At 53.9% G+C, this 25,780-nt stretch overlaps 10 protein-coding genes across 10 annotated transcripts; 5 read left to right on the forward strand and 5 right to left on the reverse strand.

Moving 5' to 3' along the window:
- Positions 1-133: 133 nt before the first annotated feature.
- On the forward strand, positions 134-2,121 carry J4E86_009270 (uncharacterized protein; the record flags this gene model as incomplete). Its single annotated transcript, XM_051449776.1, has 4 exons — positions 134-717; positions 1,044-1,226; positions 1,289-1,589; positions 1,771-2,121. 4 exons carry the CDS (start codon positions 134-136, stop codon positions 2,119-2,121), a joined length of 1,419 nt encoding a protein of 472 aa, XP_051299113.1.
- A 179-nt stretch (positions 2,122-2,300) lies between these two features.
- Positions 2,301-3,277, reverse strand: J4E86_009271 (uncharacterized protein; the record flags this gene model as incomplete). Its single annotated transcript, XM_051449777.1, has 2 exons — positions 2,301-3,053; positions 3,125-3,277. The coding sequence occupies 2 exons, from the start codon at positions 3,275-3,277 to the stop codon at positions 2,301-2,303; spliced, it is 906 nt and encodes a 301-aa protein (XP_051299114.1).
- Positions 3,278-3,860: 583 nt separating this feature from the next.
- Positions 3,861-6,746, forward strand: J4E86_009272 (uncharacterized protein; the record flags this gene model as incomplete). Its single annotated transcript, XM_051449778.1, has 6 exons — positions 3,861-3,904; positions 4,023-4,225; positions 4,271-4,348; positions 4,655-5,134; positions 5,185-5,196; positions 5,482-6,746. The coding sequence occupies 6 exons, from the start codon at positions 3,861-3,863 to the stop codon at positions 6,744-6,746; spliced, it is 2,082 nt and encodes a 693-aa protein (XP_051299115.1).
- A 283-nt stretch (positions 6,747-7,029) lies between these two features.
- J4E86_009273 (uncharacterized protein) lies at positions 7,030-7,885 on the reverse strand (the record flags this gene model as incomplete). The annotated part of the gene is made up of 3 exons (XM_051449779.1): positions 7,030-7,285; positions 7,337-7,817; positions 7,873-7,885. 3 exons carry the CDS (start codon positions 7,883-7,885, stop codon positions 7,030-7,032), a joined length of 750 nt encoding a protein of 249 aa, XP_051299116.1.
- Positions 7,886-8,433: 548 nt separating this feature from the next.
- On the forward strand, positions 8,434-9,448 carry J4E86_009274 (uncharacterized protein; the record flags this gene model as incomplete). The annotated part of the gene is made up of 3 exons (XM_051449780.1): positions 8,434-8,685; positions 8,733-9,035; positions 9,083-9,448. 3 exons carry the CDS (start codon positions 8,434-8,436, stop codon positions 9,446-9,448), a joined length of 921 nt encoding a protein of 306 aa, XP_051299117.1.
- Positions 9,449-9,705: 257 nt separating this feature from the next.
- Positions 9,706-11,381, forward strand: J4E86_009275 (uncharacterized protein; the record flags this gene model as incomplete). Its single annotated transcript, XM_051449781.1, has 2 exons — positions 9,706-10,003; positions 10,051-11,381. The coding sequence occupies 2 exons, from the start codon at positions 9,706-9,708 to the stop codon at positions 11,379-11,381; spliced, it is 1,629 nt and encodes a 542-aa protein (XP_051299118.1).
- Positions 11,382-11,830: 449 nt separating this feature from the next.
- Positions 11,831-14,597, reverse strand: J4E86_009276 (uncharacterized protein; the record flags this gene model as incomplete). The annotated part of the gene is made up of 2 exons (XM_051449782.1): positions 11,831-14,502; positions 14,558-14,597. 2 exons carry the CDS (start codon positions 14,595-14,597, stop codon positions 11,831-11,833), a joined length of 2,712 nt encoding a protein of 903 aa, XP_051299119.1.
- Positions 14,598-16,438: 1,841 nt separating this feature from the next.
- On the forward strand, positions 16,439-17,495 carry J4E86_009277 (uncharacterized protein; the record flags this gene model as incomplete). Its single annotated transcript, XM_051449783.1, has 3 exons — positions 16,439-16,488; positions 16,539-17,089; positions 17,140-17,495. 3 exons carry the CDS (start codon positions 16,439-16,441, stop codon positions 17,493-17,495), a joined length of 957 nt encoding a protein of 318 aa, XP_051299120.1.
- Positions 17,496-20,169: 2,674 nt separating this feature from the next.
- J4E86_009278 (uncharacterized protein) lies at positions 20,170-21,632 on the reverse strand (the record flags this gene model as incomplete). Its single annotated transcript, XM_051449784.1, has 4 exons — positions 20,170-20,807; positions 20,861-21,034; positions 21,094-21,418; positions 21,477-21,632. The coding sequence occupies 4 exons, from the start codon at positions 21,630-21,632 to the stop codon at positions 20,170-20,172; spliced, it is 1,293 nt and encodes a 430-aa protein (XP_051299121.1).
- A 995-nt stretch (positions 21,633-22,627) lies between these two features.
- Positions 22,628-25,780, reverse strand: J4E86_009279 (uncharacterized protein; the record flags this gene model as incomplete). The annotated part of the gene is made up of 6 exons (XM_051449785.1): positions 22,628-23,112; positions 23,167-23,974; positions 24,027-24,619; positions 24,669-24,835; positions 24,881-25,532; positions 25,582-25,780. 6 exons carry the CDS (start codon positions 25,778-25,780, stop codon positions 22,628-22,630), a joined length of 2,904 nt encoding a protein of 967 aa, XP_051299122.1.

Consider the following 25,780-nt stretch of genomic DNA (forward strand, 5'->3'; position numbering starts at 1 on the left):
GGCGCCATTTATCCCAGGAGACACTCGCATCGTCTCCTAAGCGATGTGGCTAATGTAGCAATAAACCTCGGGTAGCCTCCGGTACAAAACTATGCAACTCCCAGGCTGAAAACCCTCAACCCATCCATCCAATATGTTCAAGTCCAAGTTCCTGAGCTTCGTCTCCTTGACGCTCCTCCCTGTGGCTCTCGCCCAGTCCGAATACACCAACCTCCCAGCCACAGCACCCGGCGTCTTCAACGCGACCGCACGCATAGAAATCAAGAGCACCGTCCCCGCCGCCTGGGACGTACTCACCGACTTCGCCAACTACGCAGCCTGGAACCCGTTTGTGCGTTATGCCCTCACTACTTCAGCCAAGGGCAACATCACCCTGCCTGAGCAGCGACCGGTCGAGGGCAACTTCCTCTTCTTCCGCGTGCAGATTCCTGCGCTGCCGTTGCCAGTGAACAAGGACACGCCCGACAATCTCCTGAACACGCAGTTGTCCGCTGAGCGCATAACTCATGTGCAGCCGGAGTTGGGAAGATTGGCATGGGATTACTTGGGGGAACTCGCTATTACCTCGACGCGTTGGCAGGCACTTAGCGACATAGGCAATGGCATGGTGTTGTATGAGTCGATAGAAGTGTTTCACGGGTTGTTTGCTGGAGTCTTGAAGGATACGCTTGGAGAGAGTCTGCAGCAGTCTTTCGAGGCACAGGCAGAGGGACTAAAGTTATACCTTGAGTGTTAATAAGGCTGTAAAGTAGGAAAGTACATCACCTCGTCTCTAACAATGCCGAACTTTGTATAATACAGCATGTATGCAATTCCGATGATACGACTAAATTGAGAGCCGGCACGATGCACAGTTGAACCCGATGGCGAATGAGCACTTCGGCGTTGCAAGCAGCCATTCCGACCCCTGTCATCCATCCCGCGGGCATGCGCGCATCTCCTCTGTCGTAATCGCACATGTACAGTACACGCCGCAGCATCAGGCGCTCACCATGAGTACTTGTCTCAGCAACATGTCTCTGTTTTCTGGCTGTTTATGATAGCACACGCTCCTTGGTCTTCCACTTGTTCCAACTTCGCTTCGTCTACGGCGAACACGCACGCCAGACAATACTCATCGCACATGTGCAGCCCTCGCCGTCCAGCACCATGACGATGACCCCCGAGCTCGAAGCCTTTGCGCGAGCCATATCGCGCGTCCTGGGCTGGGCCTACTTCCTGTCGTGGTCAGTACCACCCACCTACCATCCCTCCTCCTGTAAGCCCCAGCTAACCAACCCCACAACAGGTCCCTATCCTTCTACCCGCAACCCATATCGAACTACCTGCGCAAATCCACGCTCGGCCTCGCCATCGACTTCCCCACCCTCAACGTCCTCGGTTTCACTTGCTACACCATCTCCACCGCCTGCTTCCTCTACTCGCCAACGATAAAAGGGCAATATGCGGCTCGTCATCCTGACGCGCCCGAGACGACGGTGCGGTTCAACGATTTCTTGTTCGCGGCACATGGCGCGGTCATGTGCGTGATTATATATAGTCAGTTCTTTGAGAGGATATGGGGCTTTGAGATTGGCAAAAGGCAGAAGGTTAGTCGGGTTATACTAGGGGTTTGGTGGGGGTGTGTGCTTGCTATTGGGGTTGTGGTGGTGTTGGTTAAGATGAATGAGGCTGGGCGGGGATATGATGCTGAAGGGTGGGCGTGGATCGATGTTGTGAGTTCCTGCTTTACGACTTTCAAACGTCCTGGATGGTACTAATACGAAATAGATCTACACGCTCGGCTACGTCAAACTCCTCACCGTCTTCCTCAAGTATATACCCCAGGCCTGGGTCAATTACAAGCGCAAGTCGACGTTAGGATGGAGTATATACCCTATGCTCCTAGACTTTGCGGGTGGCTGGCTTTCGCTCGCACAGTTGTGCATCGATTCTGCACTGGAGAATGATTGGAGTGGTGTTACTGGTAATCCAGTCAAGTTTGGACTGGGCAACATCACTATTGTGTTTGATATTATCTTCATGCTGCAGCATTACGTGCTGTATCGGCACCCGGGGAAGCATATTGATGATGAGGATGAGGAAGAAAGGGAGGGGCTTGTACAGGGCCGGAGAGACTAGTAAATATACATGCAAGGCTTCGTCGGGTATCCGACTTATCATAGCTCACGAGTTCTGGTCTTCATCTACCTTCCATTGCTGCTATGATATATATCGGTGGCACAGATGTGACATCAACATGCCATCTGATGACATCTCGACAACCCTGATGCGAGTCTAACTGCAATTACAGCCACCTCTCAAGCACTCTTCCCCGTAAGCTTCTCACAAGCCTCCCTATACTTCGCCGCCGTATTCTCCACAATATCCTGCGGCACCTTAACCCCCTCCTTGCCCTTCAACCCCTCACCCGTCAGCCAATCCCTCAAAAACTGCTTGTCATAGCTCGGCTGCGCCTTGCCCAAATTCTTCTCCCACGACTCCTTAGGCCAGAAGCGCGAGCTATCTGGCGTCAACACCTCATCAACAAGCACCACCTCGCCCATCTCATCAACGCCAAACTCAAACTTCGTGTCCGCTAGAATAATACCAACTTCCTCTGCGCGATCCGCAGCAGCGCTGTAGATAGCGAGTGAAAGTTCCTCAACACGCTGCGCAATCTTCGCATCGCCAATCATGCTCCGCGCTTTCTCGGGGCTGATGTTCTCGTCCTTGCCGCCTACTTCAGCCTTGGTGCTCGGTGTCCAGAGTGGCTCCGGTAGCTTTTGGCCTTCGACAAGTCCGGTTGGGAGTTTGATGCCGTTGACGGTGCCCGATTTGGTGTATTCAGACCAGCCTGATCCGGTGATGTAGCCGCGGACTATGGACTCGATGGGAAGGATACGCAGACGTCGAACTTGCATGCTGCGGTCCTTGAGCGAGGGTTGGTCCTGGATTGCGGCAGGGAGATCTGAGGAGAGGAAATGGGTTTTTAGGCCGGGGACTTTGGTGGGTAGGTAGTTGAACCAGTATATTGACATGGCGGTTAGGAGGGCGCCTTTTCCGGGGATGCCCTGGAAGTATGTTAGTCTGAGCTCTTGTACATATCTCATGAACTATTGAAGTTTGGTGAGGTTGAACTTACATTCTCCATGATCACGTCATACGCTGATATACGGTCGCTCGCAACGAATAGTAGTGTGTCATCGTCAATGGCGTATAGATCGCGCACTTTTCCAGAGGCAATCTTGGGTAATTTGCCTTGGATGTCGATAGTGGTGACCGCTTGAGCTGACATTTTTTCCCGTGAGTTGATTTCCTGGTGTTGAGTTCGGGGAGTGACTGTGTTTGGTGGGGATTTATGCACGATCCCGCGTCGAGTATTTTGTGCTTCAGCGGGGCCGCTGTGGCTTTCTCGAGGAAGGTGTGGCGGTGCTTGATCCAGGCTGCGATGGTTGCCTTGATACACGAGGCTCAGTTATTCACGATTAACACTGTAAGATTGAGCAATTATCATCGGAAACGCATGTAAACGATTTCAAGTTCGTTTAGAGTAGTCGTTTACTTCCATTGCTACGTGACTGCTGCTCCCGGCCTAATCGGTCACAAGCCCGGGCGTAGATCAATTCACGCCTTACTTCATTCGATCGCCTAGCCGCATCACTACACCTCACCCAACCACCCTTTCATCACTCTACGCCCCTACAGCTAAACCAGATCATCTCTAATGTCGTCAGTTCAGTTCACAGCTCTGATACGTCTCCCGTTCATCCGGGGTGAGTTTGAAGATCCTCCGCAGGTAAAGTGGCATTTGTCCGCGTCTCCGGGGCTCCTCTGACCGCGACATAGGCACAATGGGATGCTGAGAGGGATCGCCAACTATGGAAGGTTATTTCCAAGTCTTCCAAGACCAGCGATCTGAACTGTAAGTATCCAGAACTCACTCCGAAAATCATCTCAAGGAAGTGCTAATGTATTGTAGGGGTCGAGTTGTGTGTACATGCACGCTACGCAATGCATTAGCCTTACTGACCATGTCACAGAGCCGACAAGTTCCAAGTCCCACCAACGTTCCTTCTTCAGCAAGCTGCATGGCTATATGAGCGACATCTAGATCACGTTCGTAACCAAATGAAGAAAGTCAGCATCTCGAATGCTGCCCCGTCATCTTCGCCGACTGGTGGTAGCACGATGACTGCTATAGGTGGCGTTGCGATGCGACGGGGTGGTAGTGCCGGATCTGGAGGTATGTAAATCATCAGCATTATTTGATCTTGCTGACAAAACGTAGCTGGGAGGACTACATCCGCGTTAGCAGGACGCTCGAAGGACAGTCCGAGTCTGCGTGGCGCAGAGGTAGTGATACCCGGTAAGTCTCTCGACAAGCATTTCAGATGCCGCAGTAGACATGTTTTCTTACATATCTTAGCACCTTCGCTCTCGAGGACACCATCTACCACCACGATTACTCAATCCCGGGCACTTACTCAGGCACCAGCTCGAACTTTGTCTACACGCTCCACTCAGCGACCTAACTTGACAAGTAGAAGGTCCGATGACCGGGCGAATGCGCCAATCTCACCACCAAGCTATCGAAATCACGAAGCAGCTTCTCCAGACATTCCTGATTCGTCGTCCTCGAGCTCATCATCACTTTCAGATACTGACCATCCAGCGCATCGAAGCCAACTCTTCAAGCGCCCGCCGCGTTTCCAGCAAAAGAAACCGCGAGAGCTTTCGACGTTTGAGGAAGGAGACGGAACGCAAGAGATTGACGATTCAGGCTCACACGAGACAAGTCTACCTTTTGCAACAGTCAAGACCCGACCCAGCAATAGCAAGTACGCGCAAGACTCACGCTTCCGAGCTAGTAGCAGCAAGGAGCAAAAGGTTCTGCAACCTGCCCGTGCAAGGAACGCTCCGCCTGTCAGACAAACGTCCATGGACGTACAGTCGATCGCAACCACAGAGACGGCGTCGTCGATGACTAGCTCCGGCGGCCCTCCCTCAGCGGCAAAGAGCCCTATGAGCCCTGTCTCGGACCACCGCGCGGCGCTAGGCCGACTCGGTAGTCCACGACGCGGAGGACTGCGATCCAGAAAAGAAGGTAGTGAAGGCACGCCGAGTATGGGCAGCAGCTTCAGCGACATTGATGGTGAGTCCTGGGATTATCCACCCTTAAGTTGATATACTCACATCGGACAGATGCAGGTATCAGTCAGTCGGCGCTAGAGGAAGCGCTGTTGAGCAACATGCAGCATGGGAGGATGAGTACACTTAGTCGCATGTCGAAGTGGTAGGCGTGACGGGAGCGATTTGGTACGGTTCTTCGGACGCGATGGATCTCTTTCACTCTCACTACGACTCTTATTGTGTGCCGCTCAAGTTGAATCTATTGTGCAAGGCAGCAAGTCTTGGCACTACTCTATCAACTTCGATTGCTACTCGCCCTCCACAAACAACACTCTTACCACTAACTAAAGTCAGCTCACATAGGTCTAGTTGCCGACGCGATGGCTTCTCGCTCGTTAAAGCCCGTCGCAATGCCGCCGCCACCCATCATCCTAGTGACAGACCACTCCACAACACCCGCAATAGCCACACGCTACACATTCGGCCGCAACGACATCGACTTTTCCATCGCCTACAGGCGCATCAAATCCCTCCTCATCCACCCGCCATGTCCGCACCACCCCCAATACCTCTGGCCCTGCGACGACTGCGAGTCCGCCTTCACCACAAAATACTGGATATGCGCCGCCACCCTCCTCGACTACTTCGCCGACTTCCACCCCATCGACACCCCACTTATGCAATCCATCTGGTTCTACCTACTGGATATCTGGCAAGAAAGCGCGCACATCCTGCCCTACGAAACCGTGCTTGACGAAACCATCGAACACAGCGCCGCGCTCATCGGCGTGGCGCGCGCCAGAGACTTTGAGAAAGCAGTCCGCGACACCATTACTTTGTTCGAAGTCACGATTTGGGGGAGGAGGACAGAGGCGGATTCGTGGGACCAGGTCATCTATGATCCAAGAGGTGAGGCTATGTGTCCTGTGGGGGAGTACGACACCGGTCCTTGGGTTAGTGGTGTGAAGCCCTGGAACCAGTTTCTGGGAGAGGGAGGAATGGGTGTTGCGGCGCCGTGGTCTGCTGCTGTTCCAACTCCAACTTCACAAGAACCTGGAAACGGAAATGGAGACGCAGAAGGAGGACAAGAGAGAAGCACAACACGCTACATCCCCCACCCCGCCATCGCCCTAATAGAAGGCCACACCGCGCGCTCCCGCCTCCTCGCCAATTCCTTCTACACAAAACAAAAGCTCACTCCGCCTCAATACAACGCCGCCCTCGCAGACTACGAAGCACACACCGTCGTCCTGCCTTCCAAGCGTGGTCAACCTCAAACGTACACTTCACGCCTGACGGGCCGCGAAACTACATACACGCTATCGAATGGCGCGCCGCCGATCATGCGCTACGAGGGGCTCGGCGACCCGCAGTTGGAACTTGCGGTTCCAGATGGAGATTGGAATCTGATGGATGAATGTGTGGCTAGTTGTAGGGGGGTTACGGCGTATGTGGGTGTTAGTGGCGGGGATGAGGACGACGAGGATGAGGATATGGTCGATAGTGAGGATGAGTTGGTGCCGTTTGATTTGTGGACTGTGGTTGAGAAGGGCGTTGGAGGAGGGAGACGTGGTGAGGTGTTGGATTTGGGAGGCACTGGGGGCATGTTTGAGACTTGGTGGGAGGGGGAATGAAACTGGATTGGTACGTGTTTCGTAAGCGTATTGTCCGAATACCTTTGTTTATATCGATCAACTTCATCGGATGGTCATTTGGAATATAGTTTTGGTTAAAGTGTATTTGCTATATGTGCATATGTACAATACTAGCATTAACTCGCGCGCTATAGCAAGGTATTATGTTCGTTCATTACAAAATCAAATCGTGGATATCGTCGCGTAAAAGATCAGTTTTCCTCCAAATGGTCCTTGTTGTACCTCATCCACTTGGACCACTTCTTCCTCGTTCAAGACCAGTTTATGGGGAGTAATCCCTAGGCTTGCGCTGAGACTCGGTGTCCAGGAAGCTGCCGCGGCTGCGGTTCGACTTGGTAGAGCGGCTTCGGCGCATGCTGGAAGAGCGGTCGCCGCCGAGACGGCCTCCGAGGCAGAACATGACGGTGGCGAGGAAGTAGCAGGCGACGGCGGCCCAGGTGAAACCCATGAGGTATTTGCCGATGCTAGCTTCGAAGCCGGCGGAGCGGAAGGCATCGCGGCCCTTGACTACCCATGCGCTGATGAATGTTAGTCAATGTACTAAGAGATATACGGATAGATAGACTTACGTCATGAGGGCTGCGGCGAGGGTCTGGAAGAAGAGAGCGACAAACGTCATCAGGGAAGAGAGGTATCCTCCAAGACGGCTGCAGAGCGCAAGGAGACCAGAGATGAGGGCGATGGCCGCGAAGAAGAGAGCAATCAGGTAGAAAGCAAACATGAAGCGAGACAGGTAGTAGTACATGTGGGTACCAATGAACTGTTCGGGGATGTTTTCCTGAGTGCCAAAGTTCCTAGGAGGGTCGAATGGCAGCGCCGGTACAGGTGAGCCGCAGTTGGCATTGTTGCCGGAGTCGGGGTCGGCGCCGCAGATGGCGAAGAAGGTCCATCGCGATGGGTTTCGTGCGTTGGGGATGCCGCCGGTGGTGGCTTCGAGGAAGTAGAACTTGGTGAGAGGAGCCTTGTTGACGCCGCCGGTGAGGATGGTCAGGAATTGGAAGAGCAGGCCTCCAGCGACCAGGATCAGCGAGCCGAATGCGAGAAGAGGTCCTGGAAGGTGTGTTAGCAGATGCGCAACCGAATTAGGAAGCGACAGGCAACGTACTAGCTACAGCCATGGTGTATGGTGCCCAAAAGAGTCGTCGTCGCAAGGGTGTAGGTTATTAAGATTAGGATGCACGATAATGGTGCGATTACAGAGGATGGTTCGACGTGGCTAGCTGCGTCTCAAACGCGCGACGAAAAGAGGCCTGGCAAGCTTGTTTATGAGGTGCGGCCAAGCGGGTGACGTAGTGCACCTGTGAATCGGCTCTTTGTTGGCGTCGTCGACTAGCTCCCTCATCGCACAGGGTTACGGCACTATCGCGCGCGCTTTGCATCATCCCGAGGCTGCTCGACACGCCCAAGCAGCCAGAGGGTCCGCGGCTTGTCTGCAAACACGCTGGCGGATGCGACGGATCGTGACGGAGGGCTTTAATGTGTGTACAAGTGCGTGATGTGTTCGGCACGTGAAGAGATGGGCGGAGAGATGCAGGGATGGCTTCCTTTCTCGGATAGTAGCGAGATCCGCAATGTGAGCGGTGGATCCTGGCCATCGAGGAGCTCGGGCAGCCCGACACCAACAATCTGCCGCATCGTGCCTTGGAACTTGGAAGCCATCACCGCCATGTCGACTGCTGTGTGGCCGCCCATCGATGACGCCCGCCTCGCCCACGAGCAGGCAGAGTCGCAAGCGCGCGAGCTCGAGTGGCTGCTGGTGCAACTCCGCGAGACGCTGCAGTCGCTCAAGGCAGGCCTGGAAGAGTGCGCTGCCCTGCTTGCGCCGTCGGAGAATGGCTCGACACTCGTGCTGACTTCGGTGCGCTCCGAGAGTCTCAAGGGCCTCATTACTCGCGTGGGCACGCGCATCACCAAAGGCGTATGTCCTTCACTCTCCGTCCCCATGCAGCAGCTCACACCGTGCAGAACGTCAAGCTCCGCCTCGCAAGCCTCCCACCACCCAAAGGCTCGCTGACGTACGACCTCGCCATTTCCTCTGCACCGCATGCGCCGACGCTTGTTGTGCCCCAGCTCACTTCCATTCGGACCTCCATCAACAGCTGCCTCGACGTCATCGACGTGGCTACCTGGGGCGGCGATGCTACCAACGCCAACTTCGTATCCGGGCAACTGCAACTGCTGCACGATCACATCCTGGAAGCGCAAGCTGCACTGAAGGGCTACTCGGATGTCCAGCCGTCGTGGTGGGAGAACCCCGTCGACGACAAGGTAGGCTGCACCTGAATATCCAACACGGACATTGCTGACAATCACAGACATTCGACCCTCCGCTGCCAGCGAATGTGTCCTTCCACCTGTTCGTCTTCGATGCCGCCCTCGTTCTCGAGATCCGCACTCTCGAGCCACACAACGCCGGCGACAGCACGTCGCTCACTGGCTTCAGCATCCGCAACACCTTTGCATCAGCACTTGGCGGGGCACGAGCACCTGCGCACGATGAAGCCGACCGCACGTTCAAGTACAAGGACCACGACGTGCGCGTGAAAGAGAAAATCCGAGTGGAGAGCCAAGACCCCGCTCTGATATCCGCATCGGCAAAGCTCAACGCCTTAGGACACAGTGTGATGTTGAGCCGAAAAGCGCTCAACATAGTCATGGGTCGAGACGAGCAGATGGACTAACTCCGCGCAAGTCTGACAGCAGTCAATTGCACCATCGACCATTGGGCGGAACAACCACTCATATTTCGCCTTTTTCCGCGGGAATGCCCTAGTGCGATCGCGCCATATCGGCTCGTCGCTATCGGAACAAATAATGTGCCACGCGCATTATCAACACCGCCGAGGAGTAACCGCATCGACGATTGCCTCTACTCATATTACTGCCCCTCTTTCGTGGAATTCGAATTTGTTCAGATCTATCCTCTGCATACTTCATCATGGCGCCAGCACTTCTTACCGCGGTAGACGCCACATCCCACATCCACCTTATAGTCGGCTCCAATCCACTAGCAGGCGCGCGATGCGCACGATCAATAGAGGTTGGCGCGAAACCGATACTGCTCGCGCCCGAAGACTCCACACTTCACTATGGACTTGTCAAGAGGATTGAGGCGGGCGAAGTAAAGTGGCTAAAGCGGAGTTTCAAAGACGACGACTTGACCACACTTGGACGAGAGGAAGTGGATAGCGTAGTAGATGCTGTATTTGTTACTACGGGCGGAAAACACACATCAGGTAAGTGATATGAGAGAATATCTCGAATTCCCTCTAACTCGCCACAGCAACCCACATCTCGAGTCTTTGCCGGAGACTACGCATACCAGTCAACGTCGCCGATGCACCGAACCTATGCTCGTTCACCCTCCTCTCTACACACTCCGACGGCCCTCTACAGATCGGGATCACAACATCTGGAAAGGGATGCAAGCTCTCTGCAAGGATAAAGAGGGAGATTGCGGCGTCACTTCCACCGCGGCTGGGTGATGCAGTAGAGAGGTTAGGCACACTGCGGCGACGCATATGGGAAGAAGATCATGCGGCAGAATTGTCGCAAGATCTAGAGGCAGAAGAAGAAGACAGCGGGCAGCCAGCAACCTTCAATAAGCTCATCATGGAGGAGAGCAAGGAAGCTGCACGGGGACGTCGCATGCGCTGGCTCTCACAGATATGCGAGTACTGGCCTCTGCGTCGTCTCGCCGGCATCACAGATGCAGACGTCGACATGCTGTTCCGCGAGTTCGCCAGCAGCAGCCCCTCCAAGGTCGGACCCACCGCCACCACAGCGGCACGACGGCCAGGTCGTATCATACTGGCAGGCTCCGGCCCTGGCAACCCCGACCTCCTCACCCGCGCAGCACACAAAGCCATTCTCTCCGCCGACCTCATCCTCGCCGACAAACTCGTCCCCGCACCCATCCTCGACCTTGTACCCCGCCGCGCAACCGTCCACATTGCACGAAAGTTCCCAGGAAATGCCGACAAAGCGCAAGAAGAGCTCTTAGAGTTGGGTCTGGAAGGCCTCAAGGCGGGCAAAGTAGTCGTGCGAATAAAGCAAGGCGACCCATACATCTACGGCCGCGGCGGCGAAGAATACGACTTCTTCCGCGCGCACGGCTTCATACCCAGCGTGCTGCCCGGCATCACCAGCGCCCTAAGCGCCCCCCTCTTCGCCGCCATACCCGCTACACACCGCGGCATTGCCGACCAAGTCCTCATCTGCACCGGCACCGGTCGCAAAGGCGCGCCCCTCGACCCACCCGAATTCGTAGCCTCCCGCACCCTCGTCCTCCTCATGTCTCTCCACCGTCTCTCCGCCCTAGTCGAAAGTCTAGTTGGCAAAGCGTATCCCGCCGATCTACCCGTCGCCGTACTAGAACGCGCTTCATGTCCTGATCAGAGAGTCATCAGAACGACGCTGGAACATGTGTCTGCGGCAGTTGAAGAGGAAGGCAGCAGACCGCCTGGTCTCCTGGTCGTGGGTAATGCGTGCAAAGTGCTTATGAAGTACGAGCAGAAATGGGTTGTGGAGGAGGGGTTCCATGGCTTGGATAATCTGGGTGGCGATGGCGAGTTGGAGATTAGCAGACTTACTGAGGCGGCTATTGCTGCGTAGATAGTAGATATGAAGGAAATTCAATCTTAATACCACAGAGAAAAGATCTTGTTGAAATGATGTTTTGATGTATACAATTCTTGTCTTCATCTCTATGCATTCATCGTTCTCATAAATTACTAGGCTCAAATCTTGCCTTTCCGTATACACATCATTGACCTCTTGAGGAGGAAGACTCCGCTTCCTACAACCCCTCGTCTATATCGCTCTCATTATTACCATACTATACATTCCATGAACTTCGTTCTATTCAAAAAGTTCTTTGCGCCGTCGTGCCAAATGCCGTGATACCCATGAATCCGTCATGTAAATAGAAAAGACCTCCAAACGCCGATGCTAAAAGTCGATTATGTTGTGTGAAACTCGTGAAATACGAGTATAAGTGTGTGTGATCGTGAAATGCGTTTCGTTCGTCGTGTACGATCGTTGCTGTCAGAAGGGAAACAACCCTATACCTGACTCGTCCAGCTCTTCCTCTTGTTGTTGTTCTGCTCTTCCCAGATGACCAGTTCACGACCACTCCTCTCTCCACCGCGATGTACGCGGTCGATGCCGAGATGCTCGAGACCATCGCGGCCGACGTGGATACCGAAGCCATAACGAATCTTCTGTGGGTCGGTGTAGGAGTTGTGCTTCTCGTTCTTGCGTTCCTTCCTCGTCTTCTTGTCGCCTAGGGCGGGCTCCGCAGCTGGCTCGCTGCGCAGATTGTTGCGGGAAGGACGGACGAGCGAGAGAGCGGACCGGGCCCACGTGCGTTCCGCGTAGGTGCTTCCCATTAGCCTTGCGACGAGCTCTGGCTTTGTCTGCGGGCGGGAGAAGGCGCGGTCGGCGAGAATGGGGGATTGGTAGACCCAGCTGATGATCTCGGAGAGCGTGTTGCTGCGGTGGGGAAGGGCGGCTCGGCGGCGGCCTGGGATGAGAGCGAGGAGGCTGACGCCGTAGAGGGCGAGGAAGAAGCAGAGGGCGTAGTATCCTGCGAGTTCCGCTGCGACGCGGACGACATCGTCGTTGCCGTAGTATTGCGTCCAGAAGCAGCCTCCAGCGAGGATGGGCAGAGTGCAGGATGTCAACGAGACAAAGGACAGAACGGCTGTTTGCCAGTGTCTGTTCTCGAGTGCCGCCAAAGTGGCGGAGAAAGGTAGGCGGCAGGCATAGTCGACTAGGAGAGAAGCCTCAGCGGTAGCTCCGCCTTTGGAGGAGAGCGCCATGTAGGGCTGGAGCACCCGGAGAGAGTAGTCCAGAGACAATAAAGCCAAGAAGAGGAAGTTGGCGATCAGAGCCGGAATGAAGGAGTAGAGGAAGTTTGACGCGGAGAAGCCGTCTGTGCCAGTGCGAGCGAAGACCTGGGGCAGAAATCCAAGGCGGACGGCGCTGTTGACAAAACTGACAACGAAGAAGGCGACCAGCAATACTGCGGCAATGACGATCCACGCAATGACCGAAGTGTCCTTGAGGTACCATGGAAGGAATCGCAGTCGCACACTGGGGTTGCGGATGTCGGTACGGATGGTGAAGTCGTTGCCCTGGGTCGGGTCCAGGTTGGTACGCTCAGCTCCCTTTTCAGTGATACGTCCCTCTTGGACCGAGAACCTCCGAATTCCAGCACCCTCTTCGCCGATACCGTAGAAGACGTCGCTGGGCCTCGTTGTAGTGGTCCAATATCCAATGCGGTCTGCGCGGTTGCTGACCAGATGCCAGTCGCCCTTCTCAAATGTCTCAGAGTTGTTGTAATCCGTGAGGTTGTTCGAGCGCTCAAGAAGCGAGATGATGTCGGCGAGAGATCGAGGGTCCCATTTCAGGCCAGTCGGGTTGCGGGTCAGGAAGAGCAGCATGTAGACCAATACGGCAATTAACAGGATGTAGAGAACAACAACGGTCCAGACAACGCCCTGAACGGCTACCCATCGCCAGACACTGCGGCCCACGTCATATCGTACGTTGTAGGCGGAAGCAAGAAGGGGTATCGTCCAAGTAAACAGCCATGACACGAAGAAGAAAACACTGACACCGGGGTGTCCGGCGCGGAAATGCTCAAAGTTAGGCCATACGAACTGCATCGGGTACAGTCGGAGGAAGACAGCCTCAGAGCGCATGTGGAAAGAGTCCGAAGCCATGGAGATGAAAGGTATAAGGCGCTGGGTAGCGGTCTGGATTTGAATGAGCCATAGAAGTAGGAGCATTCCTAGGAGAGTTGGGAGGTATTCGAAGACAAAGTAGCGGTTGTCGCCGAACGCGTTGTAATCCCACAGGCCGTTGCCATCGTTGCGGTTGGAGTAGACGGCGGAAAGGATCAAGGCTGCAAGCATTAGAATACACAAGAAGATGTAAAGGCCTAGCCAGAATGGGCGAAGGATAGCCGGGAGGAAGTGCAGAGGCGCATGTTGGGTGTGTGCTACGAAGACATCGTTCTGTGTCCGGGACGGAGACGGTGAATGCTGGGGCCTGTACTGTTGGGTTGGGTGATGTGGGTTGTAAGGCTGTGTGGTGGCCATGGGTGCTGGGGCTTTCGCAAGCGGTGTTGACGAATTCCTCAAGGGCTTCCGTGGTATTTGTTGAGACATCCTTTGCTGTGTCCGTTGTTCCTGCGCCATGTATCCCAGGCCATTGTCGTGGACAATCCTGTCAACGGGGTAGTCATCTTCGTCGTCCTCTGGTCGGACCTCTGGGTATATCCTCGATCCGCGGACCTCTTCGTCGCGTGTGAGTTGGTCGATGGCGAATCGAATGTAGGGTGTGGTATCCTGGCCGGGTGTGGTCACCTGGGATTCGGCGTCCATGTTGTATGACTGGGAGCGCCTCGCGTCTCGCGTGTCTGGTCTCGACTCCTCTGCGATGGTAGACACAGCAGGCGATTGAGGGCGTCCGTGTGTGAAGGAAGGCTGAGGCTGCTGTCTTGGGACACCAACACCTCGCAGAGACGTTATCGGGATGTCAGTGTGTGGCACCAACTGCTCATGACTCTGTGCCGGTGTGCGGGAGGAAGGCGGTGTCTGGTAGAGAGGCCTGCGCTCGTCGCTCGAACTGGACGCGTGCTCTGACGCGCTGTAGTAGCCCTCAGAAGCAGCGAGGGAAGCGGCAACGCTCTGCTGCGAGGTTTGATGGGATAGTTGAGGCTGCGAGACTGGCACCTGTGTCAGCACGATGCGTGTCTGGGATGGCTGGTGCAGCTCACCTACCGTTGGTTTGCTTGAGTTGGAATTCAGGCTCCACACTCATATCTTCTTCGGTACACTAATCAAGTGGAGCTGTTCAGGAATGTAGCATTATGAAGATATTTTGGCGGTGGGAGTGGATAAGTTTTCTACTCGAGATGGCGGGTGCGTGCAACTGTCTACCAACCACCCGAATATGCGGAGGCTGGTCTCATCACGGCTGGGATCACACTGGCGCGACGCATGTATCAAGTACTCGTTGGAACCGGGAATGAACAAGTTTCTCGCGTCTACCACATATCATTCGCCGGATCATGTTGCGGTATGCTTGCTGTGTTGTCACTCGAGATAGCTGCCATGCTTCCCCGCGACGATGATGTACTAGCGCCAGCCGCCAGCCTCAGAGGAGACCGGGAGGCTCGTGCGCACGACACGTCCATTTCAACGCGACATCCCCACGGCGAACTCCATCATGGTTCCTGGTACACATCAAGCAACGCTTCTTAGCTACATTCTTTACCATGAAGTATCTTGCAACAACTTTTTGCGACAACTTTCTTCTGTAATGATCCTGCCTACTCTTTTCACCTGCCGTCCCGGTCAATCAAACTTACCTAGGTAGTCTTCAGCCATCACAAACGCTTCACTCGGGGCCGACTCTAGTGATTTTACAAAGCGTGGAGCTGCCTGCTCTTGAACACTCCGATAACACAGCCCGCCTGGACTGTTGTGTCGACCGCGATTCCACGCTTAGCCGCCTAGCCATTTCCGGCAAGCGCAGTGCGCTGTTCACTGCTCAGGTTCCACATGGATATCAGTCTGGACTTAGATGTTCCAACTACGTAATACTGTCTCTACTTGATGCCCGCGCCATCTGGAGTACCGACACAAACTTTTATTGACCTCAGCCGTCGGGAGCGGAACGAATCCGCCAAGCGAACTCTTTACAGCTGGGGTACCCGAGCAGCCGCATCGTCTCCCTAGCTCGGCGAACACACGTCTTGTCGCATCATGTCGCGAGTCCGTATCTGCGGAAACGACTTCTCAGACCCCGATCAAACTCCAGAAACCTCTCGGGGCAACGTTGGCTCCTGCTGACATCCTGTGGGGTCGGCGCGGGCTGTTGTTGAGAAACGGCCCCATGCCCTAGGCGCGGCCTGGTTGTCATTTCGATTAAAGACGCCACCAAAAGGGGATGATTTTGCGATTGCAACTCAGCTCCGCCGCCTTACGTGGGCCTGAAGTTTACTGATGGTCATTTGATCGAGTGTCTCAAGAGATGGAAGACAATGAGCTTATGTTTCGTCATGTCTTGTAGCAGGTGTGGTAAGGCCATCATAGCATCGCGTGTACTTTCCGTCATACACACCGTTCTTCCCACGATGGGAAAATGCTGTGCTGAGGCTCTGGCGCTCAGCTCGATCCCTGCCACGGGGTACGGGTCGGGCTCTAGGCTCGTCAATCCTTCGCTTACTTCCCTTCAGCTGCTAACGCGAAGTATGCACAAGCTTCTGACATGCCACCAAAATACATCACATATCGCAAGCCACCATAGGGCAGAGGGTCTACCATACCCCATTCGATCACGCGCTGTGTTGGATTGGTGGGTGTTGTATGCGGTGTCTTCCTGCGGTGTCACCGATCAGGTAACGCCTCGTTCAGGCGTTCCTTGTGCGTGCTTGGAGACATGGAGATACATGTTTGTCGGAGTCCGTGTGCTGTTCATCGCTGAAGTAGCTGCTCTTTGCCCCGTTCTTTGCGATCTCCACTGTCTTCTTTCTAGTGTCGGCTGCGTTTACTCTTGCTTGATCTCATCTTTGCTTTTGCGCCGTTGGGTTCGCAATAATACACTTCCCTTGGACAGACATATCCAAAGGCTTCATTAATATAGGACGTACCCTCAGCATGTCTAACTCATCATTCTACGACTTTCACTGCCCGACCGGAGGCAAGTGGTAAGGAAGATCTCAGACTTCAGAGCGGCGCAGATACTGACAGACTATAGGTATGCTTGCTCTACTGGAAGCAAATTCGTCGGTTGCTGCGGAGCTGATCCTTGTGTCAACGGCTGCCAGCAAGGAAACATCCGTGCCGGTGGCTACAACATCTCACATTATGGCGAATGGCCAGGCGCTTCTTGTGCACAAGGCAGCGCTTTCTACACATGCAACGCAGGAGACTCTTTCTGGGGATGCTGCAAGACAAATCCATGCGCAGCGACCCCACCGGCTACATGCACCTCGGGAGACCTAACACCTGCCTTCATGGGTCTGCCAGAACAATTCAGCTTTTATGCCTCAGATGTCTCGAGCCCAACCCCAAGCGAAACATCAACTGGAAGCCCCTCGAAGAGTAATACTGGTGCCATCGTTGGTGGAGTTGTCGGAGGTGTCGCCGCTCTTGCCATCATCGGACTGATTGCCTTCTTTATCCTCCGCAAAAGACGCAACAAGAAGTCTACCGAAGGCGAAATGGGCGCAGCAGCCATGGTCCCAATGATGAACAACGAGAAGCATGACCACAACAGGCACTCATCACATTTCGACGGCCAATCACGTACGTTCTCGTTATTGATCCATCCCATAGTATGCTAACATCCCCGATAGCACCTCCTACATATACCTCTCCTGTCCAAGATCCTTACCAACAAAACTACCCAACCAAGGGCCAGCAATCATACGTCCAATACGCCAGCCATGCGAGCGAACCCCAAGAGCTCCCGGCAGAGGTCTCTTCGTCCAACCGATACTCCGAACTTCCCGCCGGCGCATCGGATGTTGTAGACACTCGGCGATTCTCCGAACTTCCTGCCGAGGCACGGCCTGGTCCTTCTGAGCTGGAGTCACCACAGATTTCACCTATGCCGGTGCAAGGCGCGTTCTCCAACGACAAGACGAAGCGAGCGAGCCGAGTTCAAGGGTTGGGCGTAATGACCGAGGAATCATCGTCGTCCAGAAACTAGTTGCGAAACGACAGTCCCATTTGATTGACGATGATTTACACTCGATCCATGCTGTTGTAACTGGGAGGTTCCATTGTAATCTGTATTCGCATATCATACCCATTCTTATCGACCAAATGCATAATTACCACCTGGGCATCTAACAATAGCGATGTTGGAAACATAGAGAATCGATTTTGGGGTGTATTGAAATTGCACGTCTCCTTTCTTCAAACAAGGCCGCTCCTGGGCTTACTCTTACCTAATCCCACGTGCAGCCAAAACGAGCCGCATTTAGAACACGAAGACCGCCTTCCACTTCGCATCGTCTACGCAGCCTTTTCGCAACTGTTCCAATATTTGTAATCATCTTGCTTCCCCGCGGCACGCAACGTGGTAGTTCGTACTATCGGAGTGTGCAATCCACAATCCCGGTCCTGATGTCACTTGTTCCACGATGGGGCATCTCATCGCGCGCGCACAACCACGCGGCAGCCACTGACTGAGGTAACCCGACGGTCCTTCACGCGACATCACCCCTCCATCACAACCATCAGCCCCAAGATCTGCCCACCTCCAGTCCTGCAAGCACTGCCCCTATAGCACCATCCGTCAGCGTTGCGCGCCGTTGCGGCGGCCATGCATGTAGCACGGCAGTGCTGCGAACATAGGCATGACATCACCCGAGTAATACCGCCCCTATTGAATGACCGCATGCGCATTTTTTCTCGGCATTTTCGCCCTGAAAGATTGCAGAAAAAGATGCAGCGAGTGAGCAGTTCGGCTAAGAGTACCATCTTACTGCAATGATGGCTGAGCCGCAGGGCGGCGTTTGGGTCGAAGTATGTGCTCTTGGGGTCCGGATCAGACTCCAGTGTTCAGGTGTAATTTCCTGGTGGCCTTTACTCTCTGCCGTTGGGTTCGTAGTTTGAAGGTCATTGATTTTGCTGCTCGTTGGTCGTACTTGCTTTCAAGATTTTCTATACAGGCCCCAGCCTCATTACCCCAAATTATGTCGCCCAGTTTCGCTGAGCGACAGGTCTTCTCACCATCTTGCCCCGCTGGCGGTACGTGGTGGTCGTGCGGCTACGGAACGTAAGTTGAAAAGTTTACTTGTCATGCTTCCAGAAACTAACCCAGTCCCAGTTTCTTCGTTGGCTGTTGCGCAAGAGATCCATGCGAAATCACCTGTGCACAAGGGAACCTGTACCCCGGTGCCTTTGATCCAACATCATATGGAGATTTTCCGGACGCTACGTGTGGCACTGGGAGTAAATTCTACACTTGCGCTGCTGACAGTAAGTCAAAAAGCATCGTTAGGCTTTGGGTCTATCGAAGCTTCTTTAGTCGACTAGCGAACAAATCGTATCTTTTGAACGCCATATTAACATAGTGTAGAAACTTTCTGGGGATGCTGTAAAACGAATGCATGCGCCCAGTCCGGTTGTCCAGATGGTGATCTTGAACCGGCAATACTCAATCGCGACGATTTACTCAGCGCTTACCATGCGACTGGTGGTTTGAAGACAGACTCGAGCCCATCACCAACATCCGCTTCCAACAATTACGCATCAGTCACATTAGCGAACGTAGCCACGACGTCAGCTACATCAACATCGAGCACGATATCCCCGTCGAACACTGCCTCCGTTGCAACCGAAGAGAAACTACCCGTCGCGGCTATAGCAGGTGGTGCAGCAGGAGGCACCTTCGCACTCGCCATAATTGCCGGATTCGTAATCTGGTTCCTATGTTCCAGGAAAAGGAAAGCCAAGACCTGTGAGAAAGAGGATGGAGCAGAGCAAAGTCTAGATATCCTACCCATATGCGTCATGGCAGAGAATCGGCAGCCAGAGTCGACCGATTGTAAGTTCACCGGAATCGATCCCTCCAATGATATCCAAACAAATGTGTCTGTCTAACACAAGGAACAGCACCACCATCCTACACCCCACCCACCCCAGGCGTCAACAATACTATCTACAGTCCCTTGTCCCCTCTCGGTCACCACCCTCCCTCCTCAGTCTACTCACAGGACACAAATTTCGCAGCATACGCACCCCGCGATCCGAACTATGCCATCGAAAACCCCACTCACTACGACCATCACCACCAAACCTACCCACATATATGGCAATCACCACCCCAAGAACTGCCACTCACAACTATCTCAACGTCCTTCCCCACATCAGCGCTAACCAAAGCTCGTAATTCCATGTACGGAGATGTTAGGGGGCCATCTGAACTGCCGGGTGATGACGTAAGGAGCGAGCTAGATAGTGCAGGGCCGGAGTCGCCGGTTTTGGGAGGGATGTGGAAGGGTGGTGGTGAACGTGGGACTCAACGACAGGGTTGGATGGCACCGAGGGACTGGGGGTTGCAGGACATGCACGAGGATAGAAATGTTGTGGAACAAGAGATGTCTGTGGATAGAAAAGGGGAAGGAGAGGGAGATATTGGAGCGCAAAGACTGGGTGTGTTGGATGCGATTGATGAAGAAGTAGACGGGAGGGGTGGGATACATGGGCGAAATTTTGAGATGAGGGACGTTAGAGGGAGAAAAGAGGAGGGCGGGTTTTTCTGAGGAATGTAACTTTCTTTTAACCATGCACGTCCCGTCTGATAATCTCATGATTCGGCTCCTGCTCATAGTCACAGCGAGCGATGCGCAACTTGTGCATCCAAACCCCCAGTCTTAGAAAACCGTCCCATCACTCAAAATGACAATCGGACTACTCTTCGTCTGGGGCCTCTTCTCCTTAGCCACTTCCCTCCCCGCCTTCCACGTGCCCGCTTCGAGCAACTGCGCCATGCTCAGCTCAACCCCCTGCATCCTCTCAAGCACCAACTTATACAGCTTATCCACCAAAACGAGCGTCATAGCCCGCCACTCAACGATAGCATCATCGCCGGCAGCAAAAGACGGAAGTCCACTTCCATCCGACGTAGCTTTGAGTCCTCGCTCCAAAGACGCGGGTTTGAGTGTTAAAACGCCTAGGTCAACAAACAGACCACCATTACGGTATTCGGGGAGGGCGGTCATGGCGGACATGTTCTTCCAAGATAGGGAGAGGATGCGGGTGAAGGGCACGGTGAGAGAGTAGGCCAGCCATTGGGTGAGTTTGTGGAAAGGTTGGATGAAGGTGCTTTCGTCTGCGTTGGCATCTTTGGATTGCGTCTTTAGTGTAGACAAGGGCCATGCGTCGCCAAGGGCTTGTCCGTTTACCACTGTGCGGTCTTGCGGCCAGATAGGGATTAGCAGGTTTTGGAGGACGTCCCAGAAGGTGAGGATGTCGAGGGTTGAAGGGTCAGAGGTGGTGGTCTTCATGTAGTCTGTTTTGGGCCATTAGTGGTTGGTGTGGTAGTTTGGAGGGTGATGAACATACCGACGACGTTTCCAGGACGGCCTTGCTCGCCGAAGATGGCGGGTTGGGAGAGAAGAGATTTTCCTAGACTGCGGAGGAGGTTGGCTCGGGAGTCGACGCCTAGCATGGGGTTGCTGGAGGAGATTTGGAAGCCTTCTGCGAGGGCTTCTGTCTTTAGGTCCTGCAGTCCTTTTCCTGTACGCAGCACCGTCAGCTACCTCGTTCAAAACCCTAGCATGCAAACGGATACTTACCATCAACGATCGGCCCCCCGTCCTTCTTCGCAGCAAATCCCAAACTCTTGAACATGTACAAACTCGCTACTGCAATACCCTCACTCCTCTCATACTCCTTTCCCGCACCAGGTTCCACATATCGCCAATGGTCCCCAGCGCCAGCATCCAGCAATACCGAAACAAAGAAGAGATCGATCAGCCGACGCGTAATTTCAAGTTCGTCGCACCCATGCTTTTTCCATTCATCGAGGAGGTCGGCAATGCGGGGAACGCCGCCAACTTCAAAGTGCTGCCAGCGGCCGTGAGGTGGGATGGTGTGGAATTTGTCGGGACCAAAGTCGCGCTTGTGAGTTTTAGATCAGCGTTTCCATGACACAGTTTTATAGAATTGAAGAACAAACCTTGATGACAGAAGTCACATAATCCGCTGCTTCGCCCAGACGTTCCTCGTGCACATCAAAGTGACTCAGCTTGCCTGCTTCAGCAGCCTCTCCTACGATCTTAGCACGCTCTCGCACCGCGGAAAGGGAAAGTAGGTATTTAACTTTGTCGTCCATGTTTGTGTTGCTCAAGGATGAAGAGAAGTTTGTAGGTCTCTGGTATGTCGAGGAGTAGGTGTTGTCAGGCAAGTGGGGTTTAGCGCCGCACTACACCGCTTGCACTGGCCCGAATTAGGTAGTTATGTGCTACGAGGACCACTTTTACGGAAGCATCTCGTGACTATGATAAGGGCGTCGGCGTTTGCCGACGATTATCTTCTGTGAATAAGACGTGCTGACGACGATGATTTCGTTTGCTTGACGATGCGCGCAAAGATGGTTGTGTACAACAAATGAGTTGAGAATTGAGAATATACATTTCATTATGGGTTTTCGTCATCAGTTCGCTGGGCGGCGCAGCCAAGCTTAGGATAATAGCCGCTGTGTCCATGTCTACGAATCTCGGAGAGGAGTTAGCTATACACTCCCTTCTCCTGCCAACTCTTCAGCTAGTGTTCTTATGCGACAATGTCGTGGTTGCACCGTTCCATACCCTGCCCAATGTCCGACACCGTCTCCTGCTCGTAACAACCACAAAGCCGCGTAAACAAATGCGTCCTTTTGGTCGCGAAAAAGAAACAATAGAATCAGACCTCCCTAACTATGGAGGCCGAACAGCCCGACGAGCAGCTACTGCCATCAATATGCATCAGCGCCCTACCGAGATGAAGGTAGCCGGCAAAGGAAGAGAGAAAATGTAGAGAGGAGCCTGGTATCCCAGATGCAAGCGCGCTAGAGCAAGATACGATCGAAGACTCGCCCAAAGTTACCCGAAGGTGAAATAAGTGAACCTCAAATAATTGGTACACCAACGCTTTCCGATGGCATGCCATGCGCAAGAGGTATCAAATCCAGGAATTGCCAGAGACGAAGGAAACCCAAAAGCAGGTGCCACAGAGACCCAGGACTGCTTTTGAAGTGGTATGTTGAGACTAAAGGAAATACCGTGGTATCGGATGCGGCGTTGGTCATTAATGTAAGATCAATAGAGGCGTAGAAAGGTATTAGTGAAATCAATCGTCGCTGTTGAGTGATCGCCCGGGATCGCTCGTCTGTGGTGTGCGCAGCTGGGAGGAGCTACCAAAGCTAGACAACTGCTTCTCGGGCTCCTTATGGCTGTTGGGCTTTCGTTTGAAGAAGCTCATAATCTTCCCCGTCGTTGTCTTCCTGCCGGGGCTAGAGCATGTAGGCGAGGTAGTCGTCGAGTCGCTGTTCGGAGGAGGCACCAGTGAGTCCGGCATTACTTCCCTCGACGGAGCACGTCCGTCCGCGTCGCCGTTCCTAACATCCCGAGGGCGTCGCTTGGTGCTCACGTGTCGCCACCAGCTCGAGTCGCGCGACACATCTGAGCGTGTGGCGTTACTGTCAGCACTCAATTTGTTGCCGGTGTCCCATTGCTGCAGCTTTGAGCCATCGAAGTTTCCGTTTGTCGCCTGCGAGAGATCGACCTGGGAGTGGCTTTGTGACGATGGCTGTTGCGCGGGGTAAGGGTCGAGAACTTTTCCATAATTAGCTCATATGCCATGACGGGTCTGAAGTGATGTTTACTCACCTTGACTACGCCTGGCCTGGGAAGGAGCTGTGACTGGCCTAACACCAAGAGACTCCCTCTCCTTCTTTGGTGACGAAGACCTCGTCAAAGTGTCCTTGCGATCAGTCTTTGACCGATCGTCAGAACCTGAAGCTTGCCCTTTCTGTTCGGACGAGTTTGGTGTCTGAGTCACCAGGATCGCAGTGAGGCTGGGGTCTCTACTTCCTCGTCTCGACGAAGTGGCATTCTCAGCAGAACTCATGGCTCTTTGGCCAGGAACAGCGGTCGTCGAAGATCGCCTTGAACTTTTGTCAATAATCGAAGAGGATCTTCGTGATTCAGCTGTCGCAGCTTGAATGGAGCGTATGGAGCCTGTCGATCCTCGTCGAGCCGCTTCTTCGGGAGAAATGGTCTTAATGGCACTCAGAGGTATCTTTATAGCGGGCTTGCTAGGCCCTCCAGACAAAGGACTTGGGCTCGGATCGACGGTGAAACCAGATGATAGGTAACCAAGATTCATACTCTTGCTTTTCCTTTTTCTCTGTCGTTCTTCATCGATCTTGCTCTCCCAAACACCCTTATTGATCAGGATCTCGTCGACAGCAAAGCGCATCGCCGGTAAGATGTCCGTGACGGCTTCGAAGAGCGGCCGGGCGAAGATGTTCATGAAACCGATCTGGGATTCGCCAAGTTTGATGACGTCTTCCCGAACAGGTGGGCCACCAAACAGACATGATGGCATAGCCAGCTCCTCTTCCATGAGTCCTTGGTTGCTAAATTCGTCCGTCAGGATGTTGGCCCACCTGGCAGCGGTGTCAAATTTGCGAGCCTAAAGTATGTCAGCTTGCAGTGCGCCAGAAAGACAAGAACTCAAAACATACCACGTTGCAGATATCTGCGCACTTGATGAGCAGTCCACATGTCAGGTCCTTTTGTTCTTCCTGTACTTTGGCACTCCATCCGTCGACCACGCCCTTGTCATGCGCAACCTTCTGCTGCAGGTTACCCAAGTCGCTCATGTACTTGAAATGGAGGCCCATGTCTGTCGCAAGTATATTGTTGATCATGAGCTTGCGCATCGCAGCATCATTGAATGCGCTCGGCCAATAACGGCGTAATATTTGGGAGTAAGCAGCGCAGTGGAAAGATTCTAGGACGGATCGATCGTTGTACAATTGCGCTAGCGGTGCGTTCAATGCGACTAGAAAAGCGTTGTTGACTCCTGGATGGCCAACATCATGTCCAATGGCGGATATCAGAAGGGTAAGCGCGTCAAAGGGCTTGAGGAGCTCAGCGATTGGCGATTTCGGGGTGGATGTGTTGGACGAATCCGAAGGATAAGGAGGCAGGGTGCCAATTCGGACGAGGAAGTGGAAGAGAGCCTGGAGCACGTCGACTACGTGACGGAAGTTGTGGTACTTGACGAACTCGTTGTAGGCAGTACGGCTGGCCAAGAGAAAGACGATCATCTCGTCTACGAATAGGTCAGCAAGTAGCAGGTTTCTGGCATAAGCCGCACTTGCCTTCGGTTATCGCCCATCTTTCTAATTCGGGCATTTGTAGTGCATGCTTGAGCATGACGAAAGCGCCATAGAGAAGCTCGTCATCGGTGTAGTCGTGCGCGGAGAAGGCCCAAGTACCGATGGCAGCTTCAACGACGATTTGGCGATCTACGTCGAGATGGAAGTCCCTACTCAAGTCAGCGGCGGGTCGCATAGTCACCGTTTGTACATACGTAGATTCCAGCGAGTCGCCTACTGTCTCTGGATTACAGATGCCAGTCATGAGATTCGACACCATCGCCTCACGCAGATATGCGTAAGGTTTTGTGTCGTCTACTCCGACCCAAGACAGCTTCCGATTGCGCTTAGTAGTCAGAAAGCTTGCTTCTTCTCGAGAGAACTCCTTCTGTAACCGATAGGCATGGACGGCTAAGCCAAGCATGCGATCCCTTGACATTGGACTCGTCAGGACGTCAACAGCGCCGGCATCCAGGTATCGCGTCAACCGAACAGTATCGCCGAGCGAGAAAGATACTTGTAGGCCTGGCGAGGGCAGCGGACCAGCTGAGGACGGCTCTTCGGTGCCCAGACCCGACAACATGACCACAGGTACGACGAGTTTGGAGAAGTTCCGCGACGAGATCTCGGAGGATATGTGGGTGAGTAGGTGCATGGCGTATATATCGTCGGGTTCGCTCGTATCTAAACGTGTGAGGCGCGAGGATGTGGGCGAGGGCGTGCGCGGCTCGCGAGAAAGGCGCTTCATGCGCTGCTCTTCATCGTATGGGATGTCTATTATGACGAAAGTAGGAATGCTGGCTTTGGTGGACTCGACGAGCTGGGTGATCTTCTGTAAGCATGCTCTGCCGGTGCTGCAGATGTGGACTGCGAAGTGGGTTAGCAGATGTGTGAGCGCAGGAAGAGGACGGACTACCTTCGCTGGAAATGGACAGCATCGCCTCGACATTGTCGTGCACTTCGCGCGGCGACGTCTTGCCGATAGCAAAGTAGCTCTGTCCTACATTGCCAGTCGTGGTTCGCGCGACGAGCGACTTGGACAGCGTCTCCTTCCGCACGTGCTCGTCGTTGGCCCGCCGGTCAATGTAGACAACATTGCACGCGCCATGTTCCAT

The sequence above is a fragment of the Alternaria arbusti genome (genome assembly GCF_024043155.1).
Source record: "Alternaria arbusti strain BMP 1465 chromosome Unknown scaffold_16, whole genome shotgun sequence".
Taxonomy (NCBI): Eukaryota; Fungi; Ascomycota; class Dothideomycetes; order Pleosporales; family Pleosporaceae; genus Alternaria; species Alternaria arbusti.